Consider the following 26990-nt stretch of genomic DNA (forward strand, 5'->3'; position numbering starts at 1 on the left):
GGGTCCGGTATTTGTGTTTTTGTTTTTTCTTTTCGAATTTCATTCATTGCATTGTTGTTGAACCCACAATGAGATATCTCAACGGCTGGGCCTTAATTAATCACAGCTGCAGCTAGTGGGCTAAGCGGTACATACCTGAAAGAAAAGGGAGAAAAAGTTCAATTAATATTTTTGGCATAGTGAATAGAAGTAGGCAGTGTTGGCTAACGGCTCAGAAAGCATCGCAGCAGGGAAATGCAAATCCTAACCCCTTTCTTTTTGTTTTTTCTTTTCTGCTGTTGCTGGCAGACGCGGCAGCGGCTAATTTAAATTCAAATTTAAATTGTTTGCCGTCGCCTTTTTATTGACAGCGACAAGCTGCAGCAGCCCAAGGAGAAAGAAAGCCAAGCTGCTGAAAGTGGTGAACTCTTGGCTTTTTTATAGCCACAGGGGCATTATAAAAAATGTCAGTGTTTGAAATGTCAATATTTAAGAATAGATTAAGTTCTTCCATAAGTAAACAAATTGTTTTATTTTGTCGTATACTATATCAAGTTTTAGGATGGAGAGGAATCGCCTTTCCCACAAAATAAAAATCAAATAAAATATAAGAAAATGTTGTCATATCACAAGCTATACTATTTTTCCAATAAGCTCCCACTAATGGCGTGGTATGCGAGAATATCTTAAGATAATACAAACTGAAGGGCTCGGATAAGATAGCGCCAATGGTGGAATATGCCAATGAAAATACACTTCAGGAACGACACTCTTTGTGGCAACACTGGTCGTCGGATCGCAGATCGAAGTTGCATGCTGCAGATGCACGCCCCGCGATTTGCCAGTTTCGGGTTTTTCGATGGGGCAGAATAGTGCTGCTAGCTTTGAGCTTTGCACCCACGCTTTTGCTGCCCCCGCAATCGATAAAGGCGAATAAATATTATTTATTTATAGTGCGCACACACAGCGAAACGCCCACCAGAAATGGGAACTGTCAATTAGGAGCGGATAAAAACCCTTTAAAGGCACGATACGGTGCTCATTAAAAGGGATCTGTGGGTATGTGCGAGTCCCTGGGGATGGCTTTTGTATACACACAGAAATCGCTGACGGCCCTTATCATTCTGGTTAATTGCTCCATTGAATAATGACAAAATATTCTTATTTCCGAAAATTATTTCCCCTTCCACTGAGCCATAATCCCTGGGGAGGAAAGTGAAGCAAACAATTTGATTTCAGCATTGTACAAAGCCAATGATACGAAATGATTTCTTGGGAAAAAGGGGAATACAATCATTTTTCATTCACTCCTTCATGTGTTTCTTTATTCTCTTTATTTTCTAGTGGTAAATATTTTTGGAGAACTTTTCATTAAAATATTGTATGTAAATAGATTATACTTAGTATTTCCAATTTATGATAGTTACACCAGCATATCGGCTTGCAGGGCCACTATCGAATGCTGCGTCCAGGGCAAAGACCATCCCCAAGAGCGACTCCTATGGCCATAACATACCTTTCCCCATTCCCACCACGTAATCCCCTTTGCTCCTTTTGCCAACGGAGTCGTCATGCATTGCCATTTTTGGTATTTTCAGCCAATTAGCGGCGCAAAGGCTTCAAATGTTAAGTAAAAGCGAAACGGGCTAACGAAACGTGGCCAAGCTCCTTGGCCAACAGCCCATCGGAGCCAACTGGCCGAACAACTTGCATTTTTAATGGTGCTGCCACAGGCGGCGGCGAAGGGGTTGGCAAGGGGTAGGCAAGGGGCTCGGAAGGCGTTGGGAAGTGGTTGGGAAGGGGTTGGGCAGAGGTTGGGAAGCGGTTTGGAAGGAGAAGATGGCCAGAAGATGCTTAGCTGAATGTGCTCCTTGGAGGTGGTAGAAAAATCGTGACACGATAGTGCATCAAATCTATACTACAGATTCCAAAGTGTTCCAAAGTGGAAGTATATGGAACCCCTTCTGCAGTTGTTTCAGAGTTTCCTCTAGAATTCGCGAAATCTCTTGTGTTTCTTAAGCCATCAATTAGGTACTTAAAATAAACCAGTTAACTAAAGACTGCCCTTCATTAAAGTAACATTGATCATAATTAATGAATTGATAGTAAGTCAAATTCAAACATTAAGGTAAAGTAAAATTTATAAATACACCCAGATGGGTTAAAAATAAATTAAAATAATAAGATAAGGTAAAAATAACAGGTGATTACGGTATAAATTTGTGAATATGTCAGAGATAACAGAAAGGGCCTTGGACAAGATTAAAGCATTATGCCTATGGCCAAATTGAATGATACGTGTGTGCTTTCACCCCCAGTGACTGTGAATCATTCACAATTAATGAGAATATTTCCTATTAGCAATATTGGCTTTTCATGAATGGAATGTTCTATTTGCGGATGATGAAATTCGCGAAAACTACGCACGCACGTGGATGAGTCATATATTGTCCTGATTCCCGTCAAGATAAAGGTAAGCATAAGCAGCCGATAAGATAGGGAAACTGGAGCAGAGAGCAAATGTGTATATATAGAGCTCGGTGGCCATGGTAAACATTATGTTTTAAAGCTAACTTTAAACTGAAACAATGGGAAAATAAATCGCCTCACGTGCCCATCGCTGAGCTCGTTAGCGAGGTCCAATCAAATGAAATTTATGCGGCGGCCTTAGAGATGCTCGGTTTTTACTTATACGAGTATAAGTGGATCCCTTCGACCCTCCTGTGTCGCCCTCCCTGTGCCACCGCCCCAAATAAGGTCACGCCCGTTTGCAGGACTTTTAATGAAGCCTTAAATGTCATTGATGAAATAACTGCGCGAGCGGCCGGTCCATTGCGATCCGACCCGATTCGATGCGATTCGCAGCGATTCGATTGCCGCCGGCTGCTAATTAAAGCTGGCCATCTAAGGTCCGAAAAAGCCAGGGAACCCGCCACCCCCCACCGCCCCTCGGGTAATTGGCCAGATTTTCCTGGGGGCGACAGCGAAAGTGATGACAGCTCGGCCTCAAGGGACACGGAGGAAAAACTGCCACCAAATACGGATTTCGGTGGTAATTGAGAGTTCTACGAGATGGATTGGATCGCGTTATAAAACCCTATAAAGTATATGTATCTTTTAAAAAGAACATCCTGGTATTTTCAATCCCAATTCGTATTATTTATATTTTTTAAGACTAAGAATATACATTTGAAGTGCTTAATTTTTTAGAGAATTTATTAGATTTTGAAAATGTTTTTTCTTTGTATCCAAATCCAGCAAATCTATCTTTTAGTTTAAGTATGAAATAAGGAATACTAACGAATTTCTTTTGAACACATTTCTTTTGCTTAAATATAAAAATTAAATTTCTCAATTTTTCAGAGCATCTACTACATTTTTTAAATGAATTTTCTTTGTATCAAAATCCAAAAAGACTATCTTTTAATTTAAGTGAGAAATTAAGAATTCTCATAAATTCCTAATTTCCCAAGTTTTTTTTGGCTAATATAAATATTTATCTTCCCCCACGATTCTATAGATCGTTTTTATATTTCCTGATATTTCCTGGTTTTTCGCAGTGCACATTTTGCGCACACACTTGGAGCTGCATTTTGTGCCTCAGGTTTCGAGTGGTTCTCCATCGATCTCGGGGGTGGCGGTTGAATGGCTCGCAGTTGGCTAATTGGCTCATTGGCCTGTGGCTAATGGATGTTGACGCTTCCGCCTGCGTCACCCCTCCCGCCGCCTGGATTTTCCCCTTCCAGAGGGATTTTCCCCTCGATTGGACGCGGACAAAGGGAAAACTAAACAGTAGCCTGCAACGATTTTGGTCACTTGGTCAGGCAATTGATTTCTGTGTGGATTTTGGCACAGCTGGCTGAGCAGCCAGAGTAAAATACACACCAATCTGTACGAAAAGGGGGCGTTTGACAGGCTAAAGGGGCGGAATCGAGAGCTCCAAATGAAAAACCGGTCAATTTTCAACTTATCAGGCCCGCCATCCTAATCGTATTCTTAGCTTTCGGGATTTTTTGTGTGCGACGACCTTGGATGCGCCTTAAAATTTGTCGATAAATTATGAAAGGAATGCCAGTCGCATGTTGAAAATATTAAAAAACGAGTCAAAATGCTGGAATGGTGGAGAAGCAGAAGGAGCAAAGCAGAGCAGAAGAAGGTGCAACGCCCAGAGGCGAGAAGAAATACAAGAATAACCAACGAAACTGAAACTGGAATTGAAAAAAGATGGGGAGATACAGAAAATGGGGTCTTGAGAGGGGCAAAGTATTTTGCTGAGTCTTACAGTATACAGAAGATGATCTGCCTAAGCAGACCTAAGTAACAATATATAAACATATTTAAAGTGAGATTTATTCTGATTCAAATCTCACTATGTTTGGTGTATTTAGACGAAATATTGGGTACACTTCAAAGATACATTTGGAAATTAAACATTTTTAAAAGTTAATCTATGGAAATAAATTCACTTTTTGGGAAATATGCAGATTATTCTGTAGTTTTTTACACACAAAATAATTTTATGGGTAAAATTGGCCAAACGGATAGTTACTTAACTGTAAACAATATTTTTTATAAATTATTTTACAATGGTAACATGGATTTCATAATTGCTTTGGTTAATATTTAACTCTAAAACTACCATAAAATGGTGCGTTTTGCGTACTTCGCTGTTAGGAGAGTAACTATTTCGTTGGTTAAATTTACTATGCAATGGATTGGAACCATTGGTTAATGTTACCCAACATTCTTTGTGAGTAGCGTTTTTTCTTCTTGTGTGTTGTATCTCACTGCGGCGGGAGGAAGCGAGTGTCGGGATTTATCAGCAGGTAAATGGAGCCATAACTCCGGGACCCGGCACACTGCCTTCGGGAGATAAGCCTTGATGGACAGGTGAGAGGAGGCCGTCGAGGGGGAACCGGGGTGGGCTGGGCTGGTGGCACCGGGAGCAATAACCACGGAGTGACAAGTCAGCCAGATAAAAAGCAAAGCGGATAAAAAGCCGGTCAAGCGACAAGAACGACGACTTCAGGGGGAAGAGAAAACGAGGTGAGAAAATGGCTTGGTGCATTTCCGTTTACAGTCATCTCCAAATCGAATATGTGTGTCGAATCCGCGAGATACGTGTGTTTTTCAAGGCTAAGCCCCTGGAACGCAGCCGAGCGGGCAGCAGTCCGTTAGCCAAATACAAAAACAAAACAGAGGAGCAGAAGCGGTGCCCGGTTTCTATTTGTACTTTCCATTTGTGTGTTGTCAACAAGAGAAAAAGAGCCGCAGAAACGGCAGCATCAAGTTTGAGGCATTTTAGTTCAAGTGCAAGCTGTCAAGGCAGGCGGTGGAAAATCAGGGTGCCGGGGCTCCGGAGGGGCCCCGAGGGGTCCTCGGGGGATCCCGCGGCGGGCTACTCAAGTGGTCGGCATCCATCCAATAAAGCAAAATGCTCAAGTCGCTCTGCAGATCGCAAGTCGGCCTCAAAAGTGAAAGACAGACGGGGAAAAGCCGGTGGAAAGGGGGGACAGCTGCGGTTTTCGGGGGCAGGAGGGTCTCAAGTGGCCAAACAAATTGAAATTGCGGCACGCAAAAACATCAGCCGGACAAGTCCGTGCCCCATCCCATTCTCCCCCTGACTCCCCATCAATATCCCCGGCATTTCCCAACTTCGAACAACCAAGCACTGAGAAAAATAATTGATATTAAGAAAGCAGCCCTTAAGGCACAATCAATAACAACCAAATATAAAGAACAAATATCTTTATAAATATTTATAATCATAATTCCTCATATATCATAACAATCAAATATAAAGAACAAATATCTAATGTTTATAATCATAATTCACCTTGTGTCATAATTATCTAAAAATGAATAAGAAATCGGATATAAAGAACAAATATCTTTATAAATATTTGACAATCCTAAACATGACCTCACTGAAATGCATAATATAAAGCTCCTTTATTACAATGTATTTGGGAACTAGCTAACTAAGTATCTTCAGAATTTTATAAAAAATGCTTTTTACATTTCAAGTATAAGCAAGTATGTTGCTTAACGACTAAACTTTTATAAATATTATATATATAAAGTTTATATTAACATCTAATTTTTTTGAAAATTCTTAAAAATGTTTAATAAAAAATAAAGTTTAAATTAACATTAAATTTAAACCCTAAATACATTTTATTTTTGTATTACATTTTTAAAGAATTTCCAAAAAAAATGATGAACAAATTGTTTTTACTACCAATTACCAATCGATCTACACTAAATATTTTCCTGATATCCAAAAATATTTTATTTAAACTTTAAAATTATTTTATTTTGTATTTAAATTTTTAAGAATTTCCAAAATGAGGTATAAAAAACTGTGTTTACTATCATCTACCCATCGATCTCCATCAACTATTCTTCCTGTATATGCAGAGTTGTTAAAATATATCCTTAGCAGTACATTATTTTCCATTTATTTTTTCTCCCTGTGTATGCAGGGATGGCAGGCATGCACTTCGTCATCATCAGCATTCATTAGCGTGAGCGGACAGCCCATCGTGATCTGCGATCTGTGCTCTGCGATCTGCGATCTGCGGAACAGCAGCTGCGGCATCAATTGCGGACAGCCCTTGCTTGGCCCTGGATCTGGACACTGGATACTGGACACAGGGTACTGGGCATTGGGTACTGTACTGGAGACTGTGCCACTGGTCATGAATGTGGTGGCATTCATGACTTGCATCCGCATCGCGTCCCGGTGGACGGGCCATCTGCAAAGTGTCCCATTCGCAGCGCATTCTCCGGTTCCCGGAGCCAGCTCCGCACCATTTGCCAGCACTTTGCTAATTTCTTCGCCGGAACCGGGGAAAGGGCGGCTGGGGAGGTGGTGACCCCGACTGTGACTGAGACAGTGGCCAAGTGATTAGCGAGCTGTGAATTGGAGAAGTTGAGATTGGAAAGCGGGGCGATGGCGATGGAAGCTGGCAGACTTAGAAACTGAAAGGGGGACGGCAGGAATGGGGCGAATGCGAGTGGCCTGGGCAAAGGAAGGCATTGATGGGCGAAAAAGTGATTTAAATGGAGCCAGCCGAGCGAAACAAGTGCCAGGAATGCTCCACCGATTTCAGGCAGGTGAAAGGAAAATTCTTCAAATGCATGTTTTAAGACGTATTTCCACGTAGGAACTTGATTTCTACGGGAAATACCTGACAATATTTAGCCATTTAGAGAGGGTAATTGTCTTCAGTAACTCTCTAAAAATAATTGAATTACTCAAGTAATATCTTCGGGTCGTATCTTCTTTGTACAAAATGAAAGGACAGAAAGCAAGATCAGAGTCACTAATGATATCACCAGAATGCGTTGGCTTATAGAGGCCATAAAACAGATGAGATGAGTAAAGTTATTCAGAAATGAGTAAGACAAATCTGAATTCTTCAGGAAATGGCCAATATCTAGCAAAATTACTCAGCACTGAAATAAAGCATGTACACATGAACAAACCCCTGAAATCCCAGTGAACCAAAGTGCTGGTAGCGAATCGAAGAGGTTTTTCAGGTCCCCAGTGGCCCGCCACTTTAACTCCCCAGCTTCCCCGATCTCCGATCTCCGATCTCCGATCCCCAATCCCCAATCCGCATTCCCTCAAGAGAGAACCCTGCAGACGGGTTCTGAGTTCTGGGGTCTGGGACTCGGCCCAACCCTGGCGAACATGTAAATGCAGTTTGGGCCATCAGTTCAGTTTCCTTTTGCTTTATACACTCAGAAAACTAGGGGGAATTGTTATATTGGGGGAAATGGTAAACCTAATGATAAGAAAGTAAGTACTGACTGTCCTCAAATTATAGATTAATTAAAATCACCTTATTGGCTTTTTCTAAGCCTGTCTAAGTGATTTATTTAAAGAAAGTCTGCATGTTTTACTGAGTAAAATTGCAAGTCAAATGCCTTCTTCCTAGTTTTTAAAGCTTGTCAGATTTATTTTATTATTAGACACGTATTTTTCCCAGTGCCCCTGCAGGCCCCTACTTGCAGTGCCACAACAATGACAAATTCCAGGGCAAGGTGCCACAATTGCTGCGAGTTCCGGGAACTGGATGGGTGGCTGTGGTCCGCAGGCGATGGCGAGGGCATTTATGCAGATGAGCCGGCTCTGTGATTATCTTGGCCGGGCTCTGGGCCGGACCAGCCGCGTCCTTCAACCCCAGCCGACGCGATCCGAGGCTTTTAATAAATTGATCACAACAAATTGCTAACAGCTGATGTGCCGCGCCCGTCTGCAGCAGTTGCTGCCGCAGTTGCAGTTGCTGCTGCTGCGGCTGCTGCTGCTGCCGCTGTTGCAGTTGCTCTGTGCAGCGGCAACAAGTTCTCAATCAAGGCGGCGGAGCAACAGGTGCTGGCTAAATGACAGACAATTGCTCTTAGCCAGGGCCACTTTGGCGAGCGGGTTCACAGCGGCTCGGAGGCGACGGCAATTTGATTGGAATTTCTCGTGTGGCTGCCGCAAATTGCAGCCATTGCCGGGCTGCACGGGCACAAAGATACTCGTGCGGAGATGCAAATGGGCTGGGGCTCCGTGCTCTGGGTTCTTTCGGGGATGTGGCCCAGGGATCTGAGGGATCGGGACCTAGCCTGCGGCTTTGGCAATCAACGTCAGCGTCAACGAAGCGTTGAAAACTCCAATGAAACGGAAGCTGCAGCAGCAGCATTTACTGCAACTGCAGCAGCAGCAGCAACTGCGTCCTGGCCAAAAAGGCAGCTGCCACAAAATCACTGAAAATACTTCAGAAATTCTACGTAGGCAGCAGCAGCAAACGGGTTCTGTGCGCCAAATAACAAATAAGTTTTAGCAACATTTAGCCTGCACCACCGGGCGTATGCGTAATGCGAAAATTGGTTGCCTCGGAAAATGAATGGGGGAAATATTAATTGCTTTCCCCCCCGGCTTGCTGTTGTTTTTTCAATCAGCGGGGTGTCCGAGTGGGTGGTGGATAGTAATTGGGTCGTGCCAAGTGCCACGCCCACCCGCTGCCAGCGCCTTAATTGGCCAGCGGATGAATCAGCCAGCAGAAAAGTGAAAAAGGTGGCAGGAGAAATGGAAAGCTACTGGCTTGGCAGAGCGAATAGTAAAATGTAATAATAAATATATTATAAATATTATAGCTACCATTGATAAATATTTTAAAAACTAAAAAAAAAGTTTTTTTTATTATTTAATGATTATGAGTACTGATTATAAATATTTTAAAAAGTATTTTGAGGACTATTATTGTATTTATTTGAATTTCAATTAGAAGTCAAAATACTTTTTAAAATATTTACTTATTATTTTAAATAGTCTTTATTTGAAAAGCTATTGCTTTTAAGAAATTTAAATAAAAAATCCAATAGATTCAAATATTAATTCAACGGAAGATAGAAATTATATTCCTTATTTTAAATATTTTATTATAGGTAGAATTAGAATCAAGATGGGACTATTTGTTAGTTCAGAAATGATATTTCCTAATATATTATCCTGCCTTAAATATATCGTTATAGATAAAACAAGAATAAAGCATTGGTAAAGTTTAGTTACTTATTTTAATAATAAAGTTGTTTCCCAATTTAAGGCCCATTCCAAGCCCATTTCCTCTCATTACTCTCTTACCCAAGACCCTGAACGAAAATAGCTTTACCAATAATAAACAGCAGCCAGTTACTTGGATCGCTTTCTCTGGCTGCCGAAAATTACGGAATGAACCGCATCCAAATTGTATCTTCGAATCGCGGACGATGTAGATCATGTTTATGGCCCATTAAAACGCGGAGCGATCGCAAACTAAAACCGAAACTGGGCCGAAATTGGGAATTCGCCCGGGAACGGAGGTCCCAGGGGAAATAACGACGCCAGCTGGCCAAAAGCGGCAATTGGCGACCACAACTCTTGATGAGTTTTCGCCATATACCCATTTTCCATTAGCAAATTGGGCAACCGCTTGGCGGCGACAATGGCCGGGCCCGAATTTCCCCCAATTAATTGGCCACATGGAAACGAACTCTAAGTATGTGACATAATTTCCCATCGAATTCGGCATGCTCCAGTGCGTTTTCCCCGCTTTGCATGCGATTCGCGCACTCGGGACTTAATTATCCGTGAGATTTTCCCCGGCGGAAGTGCCCCGAAAAATGGGAAAACTCTGTGAGAGCGATCGGAGGGGGGAAATCGGAGACTTTCACTGAACAAGAGACGAAAGCAGCACTGCTGCCCACGCCTGAGGAGCCCGAGAAAACCCGACGAAATCATAAAACGAAACGTGATTTGCTTTTTAATTACGGCCCCACAAAAATATATAAAATGAAAATGAGCCGGCGAGCGGGGGAAAAACGAGCTGAGCGCGAGAGAAAGACGCTTTTCCGCCAGAATGATTTTCCAGCATCGGTCAAAGTAATCAAAAAAAAAAGAGAAATACCCAAAGAAGTTGACGATGTCTGGCGTCAACGGTTCGTAAATTTGATGACTCTGGAATCCGCTCAAGCAGCCCGTCGAGGAAAGTGGATCTTGGCGACTTAATTTGGTTAAATGAAAGAGTTGTGAATTCCAAGGGGATAGTGAGAGAATTTTGGGGGCAAGCCTCTAATATCATAACCATTTTCGGCATATTTTTGTAGCATGGTATTTTAATAAATATAACCTTTAAAAACAATAAAAACCCTGAGTTAAGAGGAGCTCTTCCAGTAACGCCCAAAGTTCCTCTGGCAAGCGAGTCAGGAAACATCAATCAGGGCAATCAATCAGCGGAAAAGTGTAAAAAAGCCGAGAACTTTGCCAGAAAACTGTCAGTTGAACGAACTGCCTGAACGCCTTTGGCCTAATCGCACCTCTTTCTGGTTTCTGGAGTCTAGTTTTCTGGCTCTGCGGCTCTGCGGCTCTGCGGCTCTCTGGCACCGACGCCCCCATTCGAAAACGCCCCCTGGATTTTCCGAGCCGGGGGGCTGGGGCTCGAAAACGCCCTCCGAAAAGGGAAACAAACTGGAAACAATAACCTTATCAATTAACCCATGGGGAGTTGCAGACCCACACAGATACGCCAGTTGGTGCCACGGCTGCAATCCGCCAGATAAACTTACCTGGAAAGCAAATAAGCCACAGAAAGGCTGGCCGCGGAAAAGCAGGTCTACGGAGCGACTGCGAGTAATACAACTCATAAAGTGGAGCCCAAGTGCATAAAACACGGCGACAACAACGCGGACGACGACGGAACGAGTTGAGGTTGGCCTACTCTTCCCCAGGGGTATCTTAAAAATTGAAGTTCATTTCGCGTAACTGCGACTGGAGTCTACTTATTGTTAATGTAACTAAGGAGGGAGTACAGATTTGTTACCAGAGAAATAAAATATGTATAAGTACTGTGAATTAATAATAAGATATGTGCATTAAGGTGGGAATCTTAAATGTATTTCACAAATAATCTTAAGGAAGAAATGTAGAAGGCATAACGTACGTAGGAGAAAATATATTCAATATATATAGCCTATAATGTCTATACCATTTCTGCCTTTTCTGTCTTTTTAAAGCATCTTAAAAAAGTAAACCTCAAATATAAGTATTCTTTTTAGTCTACATTTATAATGAGTGGATTTTATAATATTTCATTGCTCCTAACTAAACAGAATGTTCATATTTTACTAATGATAAAACTGATTTTTAAAAGCTGGATTTGTTAAATAGTGTTTTTTAATGCAAAATTGTTTAGCTACCTACTACCTATAACTATATTATATCAATCTGACTGTAGAAAGTAATTATTTTCCGTTGTTAGGGTAGTTTCCCATTGATATCATATAAATAGAATACATTAATGGTATTGTTAGAGTAGAGCTGGCTCGACTTCTTTCCATTCGAGGTTCTGTAGCCTTTTGGTAAAAGTGCCGCACTGCAGGCTTGTCAACAGCGCTGTGTATCTGTGTGTTCGTTTATTCTTATCAAGAGTTGTGTCGCCATCGCAGTTTTCGATTTTGGCGCCCACACGCAGTCGAAGAAGTTGAAGTTGGAGCTGCAGTTGGCTTTGAAGTTGAAGTTGAAGTTGGAGCTGGGGCTGAAGCTGAAGCTAAAGCCGAAGTTGTTGCCCCGAGCCAGCGCCAGAGCCAGAGCCCGGGCCCATTATAACTATATGGCCTGGGTGTTGCAGCTGGGCCGCAGTTGCAGCAACCGAGAGGCGAAAACTGAAACCGAAAAGTCGCTGCGAGCCAAGTCAAAATTCGTCAAGCAAACATGCCACCAAACACCCACGTGCCGCGGTTTCCCAAGGCGGCGGTGGGCTTGGCAAGTCGATTGGCGGCGGGATTTGCATCTGCGAAGTCGAACAGGCTGGGGCTGAAAGTATGTGAGACATATCTATCTGGTGGGAAAGACCAAAACTCCCTTACAGTGCAAAGGAAACGGCAGAAGTAGCAAAATAAAACAGTGGAAGGAATTATTGCACAGCAACTATATAGCTTATACCAACACTATTTTGCCACTATTAAAAAAAAATACAAAACATATATTACAACTTTTCAGAGATTTCTAATTTTTACATTGCTTAAAGGAAAACCTTTTTTTATATATATTTTTCTGATCATAAGAATGTGATTTGTTTCATTGCTCAATAATCTCCATCCAATAATCTTCTAAGAAATGTGGTTCGTTTTTTTTTTTCTTAATTATCTCCACCCAATTATCTGTTATTCAAAAATGCATAAAAAATAAATATTTTTGGAATATACAAATTAAGGAAATGTTTTCCATGGAAAAATAAAAATAAGTTATACATTTTTAAGATCATAAACTTGATTATTTAAGAATTTAAAAGGGCTTGGCATAGAAAATTAAAAACCTAAATGTGTAACAATTATTGCACTTAATAATAAAGAACATATTTCGATTATTACTTTAAAAATGTCCCAAAAAATGATTTAAAATTATATTTTGTAACATTTTTCTTTCTGTGTGCGACTGGAAAGGGGGCTGGGAAGGGGGAGACAAACAAAGACGTACCAAAAGTGGGCGACAGCGGGCGTGGCAGCCGTTTGTTGAACTTTCCAGCGTTGAACAACAACTGAAGAAAAGCGGGGAAATCTTCAACTGAACAAATCTAATCAATCCTCAGCCCATGTGTGTGTGGGTAGCTCCTCACCCGCCCACCGCCCACCACCCCTTTTCCCTTCCCAGCTGATGAACTGCCAACATCTGTGGCAGGCAGCCGCAAACTAAGTAAAACAAAATAAATAATCACAATAAATAAACGAGCCACGAAAATCTCGCAGCAGCATGTGAAAAGAACCGGTGAAGAGATGCAGTCCGGAAAAATGAGGAAAACCCCGGGAAAGCGGCGGGGGCTGGAGAACTTGAGGCAGTTGCAACCAAATTGCGCGAAGCCAAACGCCTCGAAGTGCCAAGAGCGAGCAGCTCGCAATCAAGGCAGGAAAATGCCGAGGCCATAATTTGTGGGACCAACAGAAAAAGAGACCATCAGCAGGAAAAGCCGGTGGAAAACGAGGGAAAAACGTGAAAAACACACGAGGTAGAGTGTGAGAAGACCGGGGAAATGCCAAGAAATAATTTAGAACTCTGCAAATGATCGATTTCGGTGTCAAAACAAGAATCTATCTGATGGATAGATTGGCTTTTGGAAATTGGTATCCAAATGGTCTGTCAGCTAAGAGAAGAAATTATAACTAAAACAAATTTTAAAAAAGCTCTTAAAATATTTTTTAACATTATTATATAAGAAGTGTTTTCCCCAATTAAAACTCGAGACATTGACTTCATTCTTTGCCTTTGGATTACCTTCACAAGAATTCAATCAAGTGGAAGTGTTGAGGCCAGGAAAAATCTCAATTAGACCCCGTCAACGAGTGAAGACCATTTGGCCGCAAATGCCAGCAGCCTTAAGTGGCTGAAGCGTTTGAGCTGATCAAATAATGCCAAGGGTGACCCCGATCGGCCAAAGAAGGTCACCGCTCTCGTGCAGAGCTGCCATAACACCAGAAGTGATCAATTTCATTCGGGCTCCTCTCCTCGCGACTCCAGATGCAAACTCCCCAAAGGCTCGATACGATCTTCATTTGGTTCACCCCGAATGGCCCAAAATGTTTAACAAACTGCCAGCCAAAATCGTTACAGCCAAAGACCGAAAAACCGTAAAAAAAATACCAAAAAATGGGGAAAAACAAAACCGATCGCCTGGCGATCTCCCAGCACGCAAAGACCCCCCGAAAAAATACAGCCAAACAGTGGAAAAAAGCTGGGGCTGGGAGAAAGAAACCGAATGAAAAAATCTTAAGTTACCAGCAAGGCGTCACTTTTCATTAGAAACAAGCAACAGCGGGCAACACGATCGCAGATCCGCCACGAGGAGCGGGAAGAAGCCACTTGGACCGGATCGAGGTGGACGGGAAGGTTACAAGGGCGCCAGAGGGGGCTTTATGGCGGAGATGGAGAGCGATCCCAACAAAGTTTCAGCTTACTGGCAACGCACACGCAAAAAAATAACCCAAATCGGACATTAAAAAATCCTATTTTGTAAAAAAAATTTGAAAGGGGTGGTATAAGAAAAGATGATACATTTTTCACCTTATAAATATTCCTAAAGAAAAATATTAGCAATCAATTGAGTTATTTGGTATCCTACAAAGACTCAGAAAATACCAGAAAATACTAGGCAGGTTTTGAACTCGACACGCACAAAGAAATCAACAAGTTAAAAAAAAATTCATATTTCGTAATAAAGGAATAGTATAAGGAAAGATAGATAAATTTATCATCTGATAAAAATTAGAAGAGAAAAATATCATGAATAAATTGAGTTATACGGTATCCTATAAAGACTCAGAAAATACCACTAATACAAGAAAATACTAGGCCTGGTTTTGAACTCGCTACATGTATATATTGGTTATTAACATGTCAAAGTTAAGTTTATAAAATGTTACTTTAAATTATTGTGAAATAATTTTTGTTACCTAATTTGTTTTCTTTTCAAATGCGTTTCTCGCAGTGTGCCTTGGTGACTGGGGCAGGTACGAGTATTGGCAATGGTTCGATCCATCTGCGGCCTTTGTCTGGCCTGCTTCGCTTTGCTCAGCTCCCCCTTTCCCCGTCTCCCTGGCCGGCAACGAGTTTCATTCGCACAATTCTCATTTTGGCCCCGGGGCGAACAGAAAACATCGAGGGGCCTTGGAAGGGGTAACCACGGTATTTGCTCCATAAATCTCACCCATGTGACTGCGAAGCGAACAGGGTTAGTGCCACGGCCGGGGAATCTGCGTGAGATGAGCCACCAAAGCGATCGGGGATCGGGATAGGCATCGGAATCGGAATCGGGACTTGATCGCAGATCTGCGGTTGCCACCTCGTCTGGGTCGAGGCCTAGCTTTCCCATACTCCATGTACCCAAGCATATTTTCATTGACAACCCAGTCATCTAACTGAACTGAGCCAGTTGGCATTGCCCTTTCTCATTAGACCCGTTTTTGGACCAAGAAGATGTTATTTAGTGCGCCTTATATTACTGATCAGATGATAGTATAATATCTGTTCAGTTCTTAACTAATGACCCTCTTGATCTTTTATTTTATTGTTTGATCAAAGATATAGGTTTTCTAAACTGTATTCCTCAGTTGTAAACTCATGTATCATCTTTAGTGTCTATTAAATATTGTTTTTTAACCAAAGTATATTGTATCCATAGATATTTTCTGGAAAAGGTGTAGTAGTAAGGAGTTAAGGTTTTAAAGAGGATATTAATATACCATCCGCTGTTTTTTTTAACTTCCTCCTACACTTATGGTTACTACCCAGCTTTTGTCGCTCGGGTTCCCCACCGATCCGCAGATCCTCTGCCGAACCCACTGATCTGAGGCCCATCCTCCGTCATTACGAGACTGCGGTTGCCCATTGGGCTGGGCAATTTGTCGGAGTTCCGAGCGGTGGCAGAGTGGAAGCGGTTGCCACATTTTTCGGGGCTTATTGATTTATCGCTGGCTCAGGGAGACGATTCTTCGGAGGCCGCTTCTTCTTGCCGGCCGATTCTTCTAGTGGGCCGATTCTTCGCTCCCTCCTCGAAGGCCCCGGGGGCGTGGGCTCTTTGATTTCTATGCGCAAACTCATCGTGAGTGTTTTTTTTTTCTGCACCAACATCGTGTTTGATTTTTTCCTGATGCTAACCCACGCGGCAATGGTTTCTTTCTTGATTTCGATTCGGATTTGGGACTTCGAGTGGGGCCAGAGAGCGGCGACCCTCCGCCCGAGATCTTCGCAGCTCTTCTGCGCGATTCTTCTGTGCGACTGCCATCCAATTGGCAATAAATCAAGAGCCGCCCACGCGCTCTTTCTGCTCCGTGGAGTGGGGTCTATGGAGCCGAGGCTGTGGCAACACTTGCGGACCCTCGGGTCTCATTAGTCGCCGGCAGAAATTATGTTGCAAGTCCCTGGGTTTTCGCAAATGTATCTGAATACCCGAGTATCTGAGCCGCCTTGTATCTCGCCACTCGACAGCTGCTGCCCAGGCAAAGTCCCAATCCCAGTTCCCAGTTCCCATATCGGTTTTCCTATGCGAATCCGTATCCGAATCGAAGCAGCCTCTAGTTTCCCACACCAAAATGGGCAATTTTTCCTATTCGTAGCCTCCCCCCCTTGGCATCGGGCTCGGTTTTTCCTCTATTTTCTATAAATACGCATGCCAACTACTCTGCCCTCGGCTCCCCGGAAAATCAATTGAATTTTCACGCATGTTTATGGCCCGCTCAACGTTCCACTGAGCAGGCGGTTTTACTGTCTACAGTGGGGTCAAGAATTTTGTAAGATCCCAGTTCTTGAAAGGTGTTCCATTGGCTGGATGGTTTGTTTATTAGGTAGGGCGAAGTAATGGAACTTTTTAAACGTATGCTTTGTAAAGTATCTCTAACATTTATTTGCAATATATCAACATAAGTATTATATTATTTCAAATTAAATTTAATTTATTTTAAAAATGTTTAACAAATATACAAGAATATATAAACTTATTCTTACTTTGATAGGATTTTTAATGCATTTTCACTGTGCACTCGATTAGCTAAAAGTGAACAAGTGAACTTTTCTCATGGATCTTGGCTGCCAGAAGTCACACCACAAACCTGCCCCTACCTCCTACTTCTTCTCCCCCAGCAGTCTTTGGAAAATCGGCACTTAATGCCCCACGATCGCTGTTGGGCCTCTGTGTGCACAGCAGGGGCCACAACAATAGTTGTAAATATATATTTGCAAGAAATAGTGGGTATTTTTTTTAGACTCTGCCTTTTGCTTAAAAATGTTGTAAGGGTGAATTAAATCTGATTTAAGTATGAGATCACACTAACCTAGGAAATCAATATTTTAATGACCCCAACTGTGCGTGCCAGTGCCCGTATTTATGGCATACACACATGTCTGCCAGCTTACATTGCCTCAGCAAGTGTTTTTGGCCATTTCCCTGTCGGCTGTTAGTTTGGCGCTTTTCGCCTTTCGCATTTTTGGCTTCATTTGTTTACGAGGGGGAAACTGGGGAAAGGGCCTGGTGGGCTGGGGAGGGGAGGAACGGGCTTTTGGGTTGGGTTCTTTTTATATTTGTTGTGTTTTTTGGCGTTTTGGTGGGCCTGGGCCAACTATTTGGCGGAGATACAGACGCATAGATAGGCACTCGCACCAGCAGCGAAAAGAGCAACAATAATAACCATAAGCCGGCGACCAGCCCCGTGGATAACCCACCCCAGAAGCACCACCCAACCACCCAAAACCCCCTTCTTCCGCCGACTGCTCGGCGTCTGTTGACCTCATTTCGCCGAACAGTTTTTAAGTTGTTCCTTATTTTTCTCTGGGCTGTGCTTGTCTTCTATATTTTGGCGCAAACAAGGAACACATGGTGGCGGCATAAGCACGAGGAACGAAGAACGAGATGTGGAAGAGCCAGAGGAAGATCTGCACGAGATACACGATCTACGAGATCCCCGGAATCCCAGAGATTTACAAGTCAGCATAAGGCGATATGGTTGTTCCACATTTATGAGAAGACAGAAATACATTGTCGGGGGGATTAATAATATTTTTTTGTCCATAATTAACTATTGAGAAATTCATTACTTATACTATTGATACTGATTAAACAAAAAAAAAAAGAATTGTAAGTAAAATTTAGTTAGATGCTCTTAAAAAAAGGTTCTTTTAATTTCATGTATTATGTGGGAGACGGACTTTTTCTTTGGTCAAATCTGCAATTCGCTTGAGATTCTTACTCTAAAATTTCGCTGCGTGTAGGCTCATTAGCAAATCAACCTACATAGGAGTATGCGCTGAATGCCAGGGTAATAAAATCGCCGGCAAGGGTATTCGAAATCGATCGTACACCTCCACCGAGCGTCCCTGCGCCGTATCTCAATTTGTACTGCATCATCGAGGGTGATAATTGCGGCACGTATGGGCCTGTGCTGTAAAAAATTGAGATGGGCGGGCGATAAGCGAGTGACATTATTTGCATATGTACCTTTTCGCGCACTGCACTCTCAATAATAAAACAAATATGCGACAACCGCAGAGGGCAAATAAAATAAAAACAAAAGGCGGGCATGAAACGAGCTGGAAATTCAAGGTTTCGCATTGCAGTTATCGGTCAGGAAAATGACTGCATCGCTTATGAGCAGCGCCTCGGCCTTCTAGGGAAAGAGTCCGCATCCGGTAAGATAGCGCAGCTTCCTCTCCCTCTTCCGACTCCAAGTGCGTCATTAACAATGGGTCACCTTTTGGCTAAACGGGATCACAGAAGGCAACAACCAACACAGCTTGGTTCCTTAAGCTACAGCAAGCTACTGCATGAAAGCGTAAAATATACAGCCCATTTAATTTGTTAAGAGCTATTGATTTTTATTATGATTTTACAAACGTGTGATTTCGTTACTTAAAGCACGTAGCTCACCAAACAAAACCTTTCATCTAGACTCGAAAATCACTATGAATCAACTGCCAGCATAAAATACAATGAACCCTTTTCGTTAGTAGTACGCTGTTCGTGTAGCGGCAGAGAACGGCCACATCTTACTTACATCGTACCCTATTATCACTACCTAATCATGTTTTATGTCAGGAGAGTACACAGGATCCACCTTTACCATTCTACCTTTAGTTCTGCGAATTTCCAGTGTTTCTATCTTTTCACGCATGGCTTAACCAGAACTTTAACCAGAACTCTAACCGGAACTCCAACAGGAGCACAGGTATAGTAATGATACATTAGTTTCGAGTTGCTAGCTTAAGAGTTTCCAGGGATCCAGATGCCTACGAGTATAGGCAAGGCTAATGTCCCTATCTACTCACGCTCTGCTTAACCAGAGCCTTAACCGGAGTACTGGGGTACCAGGTCCAGGTTCAGGTTCAGGTTTGACGGTTTTGTTGTCGCTCGGAGTTCCCATACCGACGACCCCACAAAGCGCGTGATCCGCACGTCCAAGAGACGGACAGGCGAGGGGCAATGCATGACGAACATGACGTTGGCTTGTCAGCAAATCAAAAGCCCAATGCACATGGCACATGACCGGCGGCCAAGGGGCCATCCACTGCGGAGCCACAGCCACGGATCGTGCGAGTGAACGTGTAAATGGATTTTTGATTGCAGTCGGCGGCTTTAAAGCCCCGCTTCATATTTCTTCTTTTTTGTGAACCCTGGACCCCTCACCTGCCGATCGTAGCCTTGATCGTGGCCTGACAAAATGTGACAAATGCATTCCGCCTAATTGGGAATGCACAACACTCGCCTGGGGCAGAGGTATAAAAACAAATGTTAATGCCCGGATTCAAAAAATTGGGAACTCGGATCCGTCGAGCTGTGGGAAAGTGGGTCAGTGCTGTCGTGGCAACAAAAACATTAAGAACCCCTGCTATCTTTTATAAGAACATATTTTTGTTGTCTAGTTACTTTTCAACGTACTTGAAATCATACAAAGGATCAAAAGCGTGCAACACCAAGATTAATACAATATTCTCCAGTTCAAGATAGTCTCTCTTCGATGATGGCTTGATAGCATTTGTTCCAGATTGATGTATAGAAGTGAATTCCCAAGAGACCATGATTCGAAATAAAGGGGCTTTCCAAGATGAGATCACATATGATCAGTATGAATAAATAGTCCCTCTCATATAATAGCATACTTCAATTTTTTTCTAGACTAGATTCAACATAAAGTTACTTTCAAAGGATCAGAAGTGACAGGTTGAGTTTTGACATTTTCATCCCTTTGTAATAAGCCACCGGTCCGTAAATAGTTTCTCTATTTCTCTAGACTTCAAAGATGATAGAAGTGAAATTCCTTAGAGATATATACTCGAAATAAAGGTACTTTCCAAGATGTGGTCACATCTCACTAGAACACAGGATCAGAATGTGTTGGGTGCTGAGAAGTGATGCCAGACAGGTCGAGTATCCACTTCATCCTTTTGGCACAAATCAGATTTGCTCCAGTATTCATAAGTGCGCAGTAATTCCTTAGAGATATACATTCGAAATGAAGGTTCTTTCTAAGATGAGATCACATAAGACTGGAACTGGGATGGGTTTCTAGTAGTGATGCCAGATAGGTTGAGTTTTGACCGATTCTTCCTTTTGGGCCTTGCGCTTCCTGGCATCCCCAGTTGGCTCCACGGTCTCCGTGCCCTCGGACTGACTGACATGGCGCTCCAACTGCTCATTGCGTCCGTGAAGCAGGTTCTCCGAGATCTGGGCCCGCTTTTCGGCCTGCTGGGCCTGCACGGAGATCTTGCCATAGCTCACCGGCTCGTGGACCACCTCCAGTTGGTCCACCAGGCTGGAGGTCTCGTAAATGGTCCGTCTCAGCTCCTTGAGGGCCGTGGCCTGCAGGGCGAATATCTCGTCCCGTCGGCCGTGCATTCGTTCCAGGAAGTCCTTGCTAAGCGTCTTGGAGGACACCATCAAATGCTTGCGCCGTGTTATCTGGGACTTCAGAGTGTCGATCAGCGACTGGACCTGCGTATAGGGCGGCAGGTCGATGGGAAGGACCGTGCGGATGGCCCGGAAATTTGGTCTGAAGTTCTTGTCCAGGAATGTGGCGAAAAGGCCCGAATCGGCGTCCTTGGGCTTCTCCTCTTCCTCGCCGTCATTCAAACAGTCCCCGTTGATGTAGACGGTCTCCTCGGCAAACCGCAGGGCCCGTATGTTGTCCAGCACCTGGCCGCGCTCCTGGGTGATGGTGGCCAGGCAGACGACGCAGGCCAGGTTGCGCACATCGAAGAAGTGCCGCAGCAGCTGGGTGAGACTGCACTCCCTGGAGGGGGGCTTCTTCTTGGGCGGTTTGCCCTTCAGGACGGCTATCTGGTTGCTGTGCAGGCAGTTGATGCAGTTGCGCACCGTGTAGACCGTCTTCAGGGCTCCGCCGGATCGCCGCGAGTTGGCCGCGCCCGTCAGGCTGGGTGTCAGCAGCCTCACGAGCGTAATCTGGCCGCACTCGAGGAGCTCACTCCGCCGGATGTTGTCGTAGGTCACGAGATATATGTTGATCACCAGGTGGCTGCCGCCCGGATCGCTCCACGCATCCCGCTTCTGCAGGGCCGCCTTGATCATGAGCTCCGCCTCTTCGATGCCTCGGATCTCTAGGCGATTTGCGCCCACGGCGAAGCACCGGCCCTTGCGATCCTCCCGCAGACTCAACGGCGGAGGACGTCCGTCGGTCTCATTGCGATGGTCCAGCAGATCGTAGAAGCAGCCGTCCTGCACGATCATCGCGCCCAGGAAGCAGGCCCGTCGCTTATGGTTGGTGTGGATCTTCACGCCGTTCAATTGCCAACGGCACTCCGGACGATTCGGCGTGGTCGCGGACGGCTCGGAGCCCTGTAGCATGCGATCCTCCTGGGCGGCCAATTTCTGGGCCGTTCTCGCCGGGACGCAGGTGAATCCGGCGCCATGGTTGTTCGCCTGAACGAGATAGCGCTCCACCAGGTCGGAGCCGGTGCAACGGAAGATGGACTCCAAGGTGCGACGCAGGATGCCGCCGCCCTGGCAGTCCCGGGAGCCGAGAAGCGAGTGAGTCTTCCCACTGCCGGGGGCGCCCGTGATCAGGATGAGGCCACTGCCGCCGAGGAAGACCTGCCGCAGGATCGGCTCCGATATGTGCTTGTAGACCAGCGCCGACGAGGCCCGCTCGCTGAAGATCCGCCGGAACCGGAACTCGATGTCATAGTTGGGCTGCGCCCTCGGCGGCCCAGTGCCCACGCCCGGAGCTCCAGTGGCGGCGCCCGGGGCCGCCGGCATGGCCGACCGGCTGACCAGGATGGTGTGCGGCGGCTTGATCATCATCCACGGGCGCTCGCTGTACATGAGCTTCCGCTGCTTCCGCTGCTCCTCCGTTTGGCCCAGGTCCACGTGGTCCGAGGGCTCGCTTTCGGGCCGAACCCGCAGGAAGACCATCGCCAGCTGCTGCTGGATGCGACGCGAGTCCAGGGGATCCAGCAGGGTCGGGTCGATCTGCTGACATCTGCGGCACTCCGAGATGTTGCGGATGCCGCGATGCAGGGCGTAGGGCGGGGGCCGGTTCACGCTCTGCGAACGCCTGTTGCCCTGGGACATGGTGGCTGGAGTGGGGAATCTGGACAGGGTATCTATCTGCGGGCAGGCGGTGGGAATACCTCGATTAGCCTCTGTTTATGGTGCTGGTCTAGTGGTGGCGGTGGGGCAACACCCAGTGTAATTACTTTGACCCACTGACAGCCCACTGGCGTGGAGGTGGCCAGCTCTAAAAGTGTTGCAAATACAAACTGGCTGGGATTAACTGGGGGAATCCCAAAAAGGGAAAACAGTGTATCCAGTGTTTCTGGATTTCAATGATTATACATATATTTTCAGGATTATTTCACATATTTAAATTTTGAAGGAAACGGTGAGAGATAACCACTTAAAAGTGTGTAATGTTATTTTCTCTCTCATGTGAATTAATAATTTTATTTCATAAATATAGCTTTAATAAAAAATAGTAAAGTTAAAATTTTAAAATTTTTACAAAATTCTCAAATATATTTTATATGATCGAAAAAACGTCGAACCATTTTCAATGCATAATGGGATTGGATTGGAGTGTTGTAACACTCTTTTTCGCTGTGTACTGGCGCATCCAAGTCGCGTCTTGTATGTATCTTCCAGATTGGTTGTCTGCCCATTTTTATGGTCATTGCCGTCTGGCTCCGTTTTGTCTGCCGAGTTTGGTTCGGCCAATATTGTATATATAAAGTGTATGTGAGGAGGAGGGAGGAGGCCGGCTTACGGGCAAAGTTGCCATTGCGGGAGTGCAGACATTTGGGCCCGGGCAATGGCACCTTTAATGAGTCCGCGAGCCCACGATAAATGCAAATTTATCGACATCCGCTCCAGTCAGGAAAAATCAACAGCAAGGGGTTGAGTAAAGATAAAAAACCGAGTACGGAAAATATTTAAAGGGCAGGGAAACAGACAATTTGACTGTTCTTCGGCTATCTGTCGCTCGCTATCTGTCCCATAAACAATTTCCAGGCAAAAAGTCGATAAGCGGGCCACAAATATTTGCAAAAATAAAAGATGTAACAACCGAAAACTCAGAAAATATTTCAAAAACAAGCGGAGCAAATCCTTATGCAAATACAGTAAAGTAAACAAATAAAAAAGGAAAATAAAAAGTCGATGAGTCCCCAAAATTCCCAAGAAGCGTATCTTGGCATGAAAATAAATCGAAATATTTTAAATAATATTGGTGATTCATTTTCACTCTATGAATGTCACGTTTTCTATCAATTTATTATTAATTGCTCGAAAACTATTTGGATTTTATTCCAAATGGGGCTTCTTAGGAAAACGTTTTGTAATGGATTACATGAATACTTGTTTTATTTTAAAAACCACAATTTTTTGAATGCTAAGAGATTGATGATCTGTAGCTCTATAAGTAGGTAATTCGAACTTTAATATAAAAACCGATCGATTGCTCGGCATTGCAACATCTGTCGTGCATTAGGAAAATGCATTTAGATTATTTCATCTATCTGGACTCGTTCCAATCCACTGCGTTTTGGCGGAAAACTATTCAGAGCCTGGCATCATCTCTCGAAATACTCAATATTCAAACACTTTACGGTGGTCCAACAATAAAAACACGATCCCAAACGGGTTTCGCGCATTAGCAAACACCGAAAGCCGCGCCAACAACAAGGCGATTGCAATGCAAATTATTATTTGTTGCTGTCTGTGCTGCTGATTAATAACAATCAATGCCAGTCAATTAAGCAGAAATCGATTTGGCGAAATAAAAACCTGTTTCGCGCCGAGGAGATGCCCCAAGAGCTCGGAATTCGGATTCGTATGCGGATTTTACCCAGAGAACACAAGTGGCTGGCGATTCTCCTTTACCTGACACTCAACGTGTGGTCACCCAAAATACTTCCCCAGAAAAATAGAGTTTAGGCAAGCAGACATTTTTGAAATAATCATTAAAGATCGCTGAAGGAGTTCCACATTTAAAGGCTTTCAAAATTGAATAATTCAATATTACATTCTCAAAAGCATTTACATAAATCAAAATAAAAAGAAAAATAATATATTTAAGAAATATTTACTATAAATGTTTCAATTTCACAAAATGATTTTGTAATTTGATTTATTTTGTAATATTTCTGCATCTCCATAAAGCATGAAACTTAGAAAAATAGAATTTTACAACTTTTCCTATGAATTAAATTTAAAATACATATTTTTAAATGAACAAATCGTTTCAATTTCATATTAGCTAACATCATAAACTAAATATTGTTGGCATTTTAAAATTCCTCAAATGATTTTTTCAGGTGAATTTCTTAACAAACATTTGTTTTCTAGCCAGATTTTAGCCCAACTAGTTTTTTACACCCAAGCGAATAATAGTTTTGCCCAGGAATTTTGCTTATCGCCCGCAACTACTTAACTCGCCCGCTCTACCTAATCGAACCTCTGCTAATGATTCTCCTCCGAGTTGCGTAACCGTCGGACGTTCTTTTCATCCTCCAAGCGCAGACCGATCTCGGGCGCCACTTACCAATTTGTTTTGTTGGGCCCATTGACCTCGCCAATTGTGTGGGTGGCCACCGAGTAGCCGAAATTGGACCTGGGATGGCCGAACTTCACGATGGGCAGTCGCTGTTCCAGGTTGAAGCAGGCGATGGGGGTCGCCAGGTGTAGTAGCACCAGAACCATCAGCCTTCGCAGGGGGAAGGCGGGCGGTGTGGAGCGGAACGGGGACTCTGCCATGATGTGCGTTTCGCTTTGCTCAAATACTTCAGGTATTCGAAAGATTCTGCGTTCAACTGCACGTGCACCGGGCACGGCGAGGCGAGGGTTCTGCACCCGCGACCTTTGGCAACCAGCAAAAACAAAAAGGAAAACACCGAATCCACGTAGAGATCTTGGGATCAACAGGTAGTCCGCGTGTTTTCCACGCTCCTCGCCGCTCGCTGCTGGTTTTCGATTCGATTTCTCTCTTCTCACGCACTCACAGCAAAAAAATGATAATAGATCCGACGGCGGTAGGAGTTAGAGTACTACAAAACTATTACGTAAACGCGTTCGGCACGCTTTCGGCATTCTGATAACGATTCGTGGCTCCCTAATCGAATTCCCCGCATTGGCGGATCGTACGCGACGTAGATACCTTCGTGGCAACGTAACGAAGCGCTGGCGGCTCGGGCGAAACTGGCAATAACAGCGCTGCAAGAGCGTACGTATCTTATATAGGGTTCGATGCCAGGTTCGACTCACTGCCACAAAAATCGGGGCTTTCTAATTTTACGGTTACGACTCATTCGAGGGCAAAAAAGATTTTCCGCACTTATGAACACTTAACCTTCTTATAAATATTAAATAAAAATTTTAAAAATAATAAAAATTTAAAAAATAATAAAATTTTTTTAATTTAAAAAAATGGTTTTTATAAAAAACCAAATAAACAAACATTTTTATGCTACAAATCCAGCTGGTTTTGGAAACACAACTTTTGGTAAAATTTAACTTTAAGTTTGCACAAAATTGTAAAATTTCTCTAATTTTTTATTTATTTTACTGCACATTACTGACACCATTTTAATATATAAAAAAAATATTTATGTTAATTTTTTCAGTTCTTTTTTTTTTGTTTCTATTAGTTGCCTTAACAAAGAAAAAGAAAAAAGTCAAATGATATTCAAAAACTATTTTTTAAATATCCGTTATTTTGGTATGAAAAATTAACGAGTTGCAACATGTTGCAAGCAACCAGCGAACATGCTGCGAGTAAAGGTAATCGTTGGCTGGTTGCGCCAATCGATAGCTTGGCCGGCCGCGAAGGAAACTATTCGATAACTCGCTATTTAAATTACTCTACCTAACCTTACTTCGCGCAGTTCTTGACCGCGTGTAAAATTAAAAGTGTCTTGGCTAAAAACCGAAAAACCCGGTGATAGCTCAAGACGCGGGCCCAAAAGCATATAAAAATCGGCATTGTAGCTCTCGGCTTACAATATAACAATCTGATATCACTTGGAAGCACCCCGTGCACCCGTTGTACGTGGGCGTACAATACTCACTTATGCTGCGCTGGTAAACCGCTTTTGCTCCTCAAACTTATCGTTAGTTTAGAAAAGTAACCAAATATTATTGTGCTCTGTACTCTAAAAATCGTGCATAAAATTTACTACTAATTTTGAACAGCTCTGAAGGGCCAAAAGTCTAAAACGAAAATGAGATTTTTCCGTACTGGACCGAGGGAGACGAACTGACATTACATTTTGCCTTTCCAAGAGCTACTGATTTGGATTTCTGTCCAATAATTTGTCACTTTGAGTTAGGCGATTATTCTACACTTTATACCCTAGGAAAAAGGGAAACTTAATCGTATTACATTTTGAATTTTCATTATACGCTATTTGATGGTTGAGTTATATTAAGGCCCAAAAGTAGGCACATAAAAGTATTCATTTGTGGTATATATTTTAATTCTTTTACACTGTGCTT

The 26990-nt window shown here is 43.4% G+C and overlaps 2 protein-coding genes across 3 annotated transcripts in view; both read right to left on the minus strand.

The window, feature by feature from the left end:
* The window catches only part of LOC108033062 (integrin alpha-PS1), a 52595-nt gene extending 26888 nt beyond the window's left edge, over positions 1–25707 (minus strand). For both annotated transcript variants that reach the window (XM_017107222.3, XM_017107220.3), the window contains exon 1: positions 25042–25707. In XM_017107222.3, the coding sequence (XP_016962711.1) occupies positions 25042–25253 (212 nt within the window). In that variant the 5' untranslated portion in view covers positions 25254–25707. The remainder of the gene's footprint in view (positions 1–25041) is intronic.
* Positions 19877–26751, minus strand: LOC108033064 (kinesin-like protein KIF23). Its single transcript, XM_050888326.1, has 2 exons — positions 26564–26751; positions 19877–22610 (listed from the first exon to the last, which is right to left on the minus strand). Exon 2 carries the CDS (start codon positions 22572–22574, stop codon positions 20553–20555), a length of 2022 nt encoding a protein of 673 aa, XP_050744283.1. The 5' UTR covers positions 22575–22610; positions 26564–26751; the 3' UTR covers positions 19877–20552.
* Positions 26752–26990: the final 239 nt, after the last annotated feature.

This window comes from Drosophila biarmipes, chromosome X (assembly GCF_025231255.1).
Source record: "Drosophila biarmipes strain raj3 chromosome X, RU_DBia_V1.1, whole genome shotgun sequence".
Classification (NCBI taxonomy): domain Eukaryota; kingdom Metazoa; phylum Arthropoda; class Insecta; order Diptera; family Drosophilidae; genus Drosophila; species Drosophila biarmipes.

What these genes read in the sequence shown, in the direction of transcription:
- LOC108033064 (XM_050888326.1), bottom strand. Translation starts at nt 22,574, where the DNA reads ATGTCCCAGGGCAACAGGCGTTCGCAGAGCGTGAACCGGCCCCCGCCC.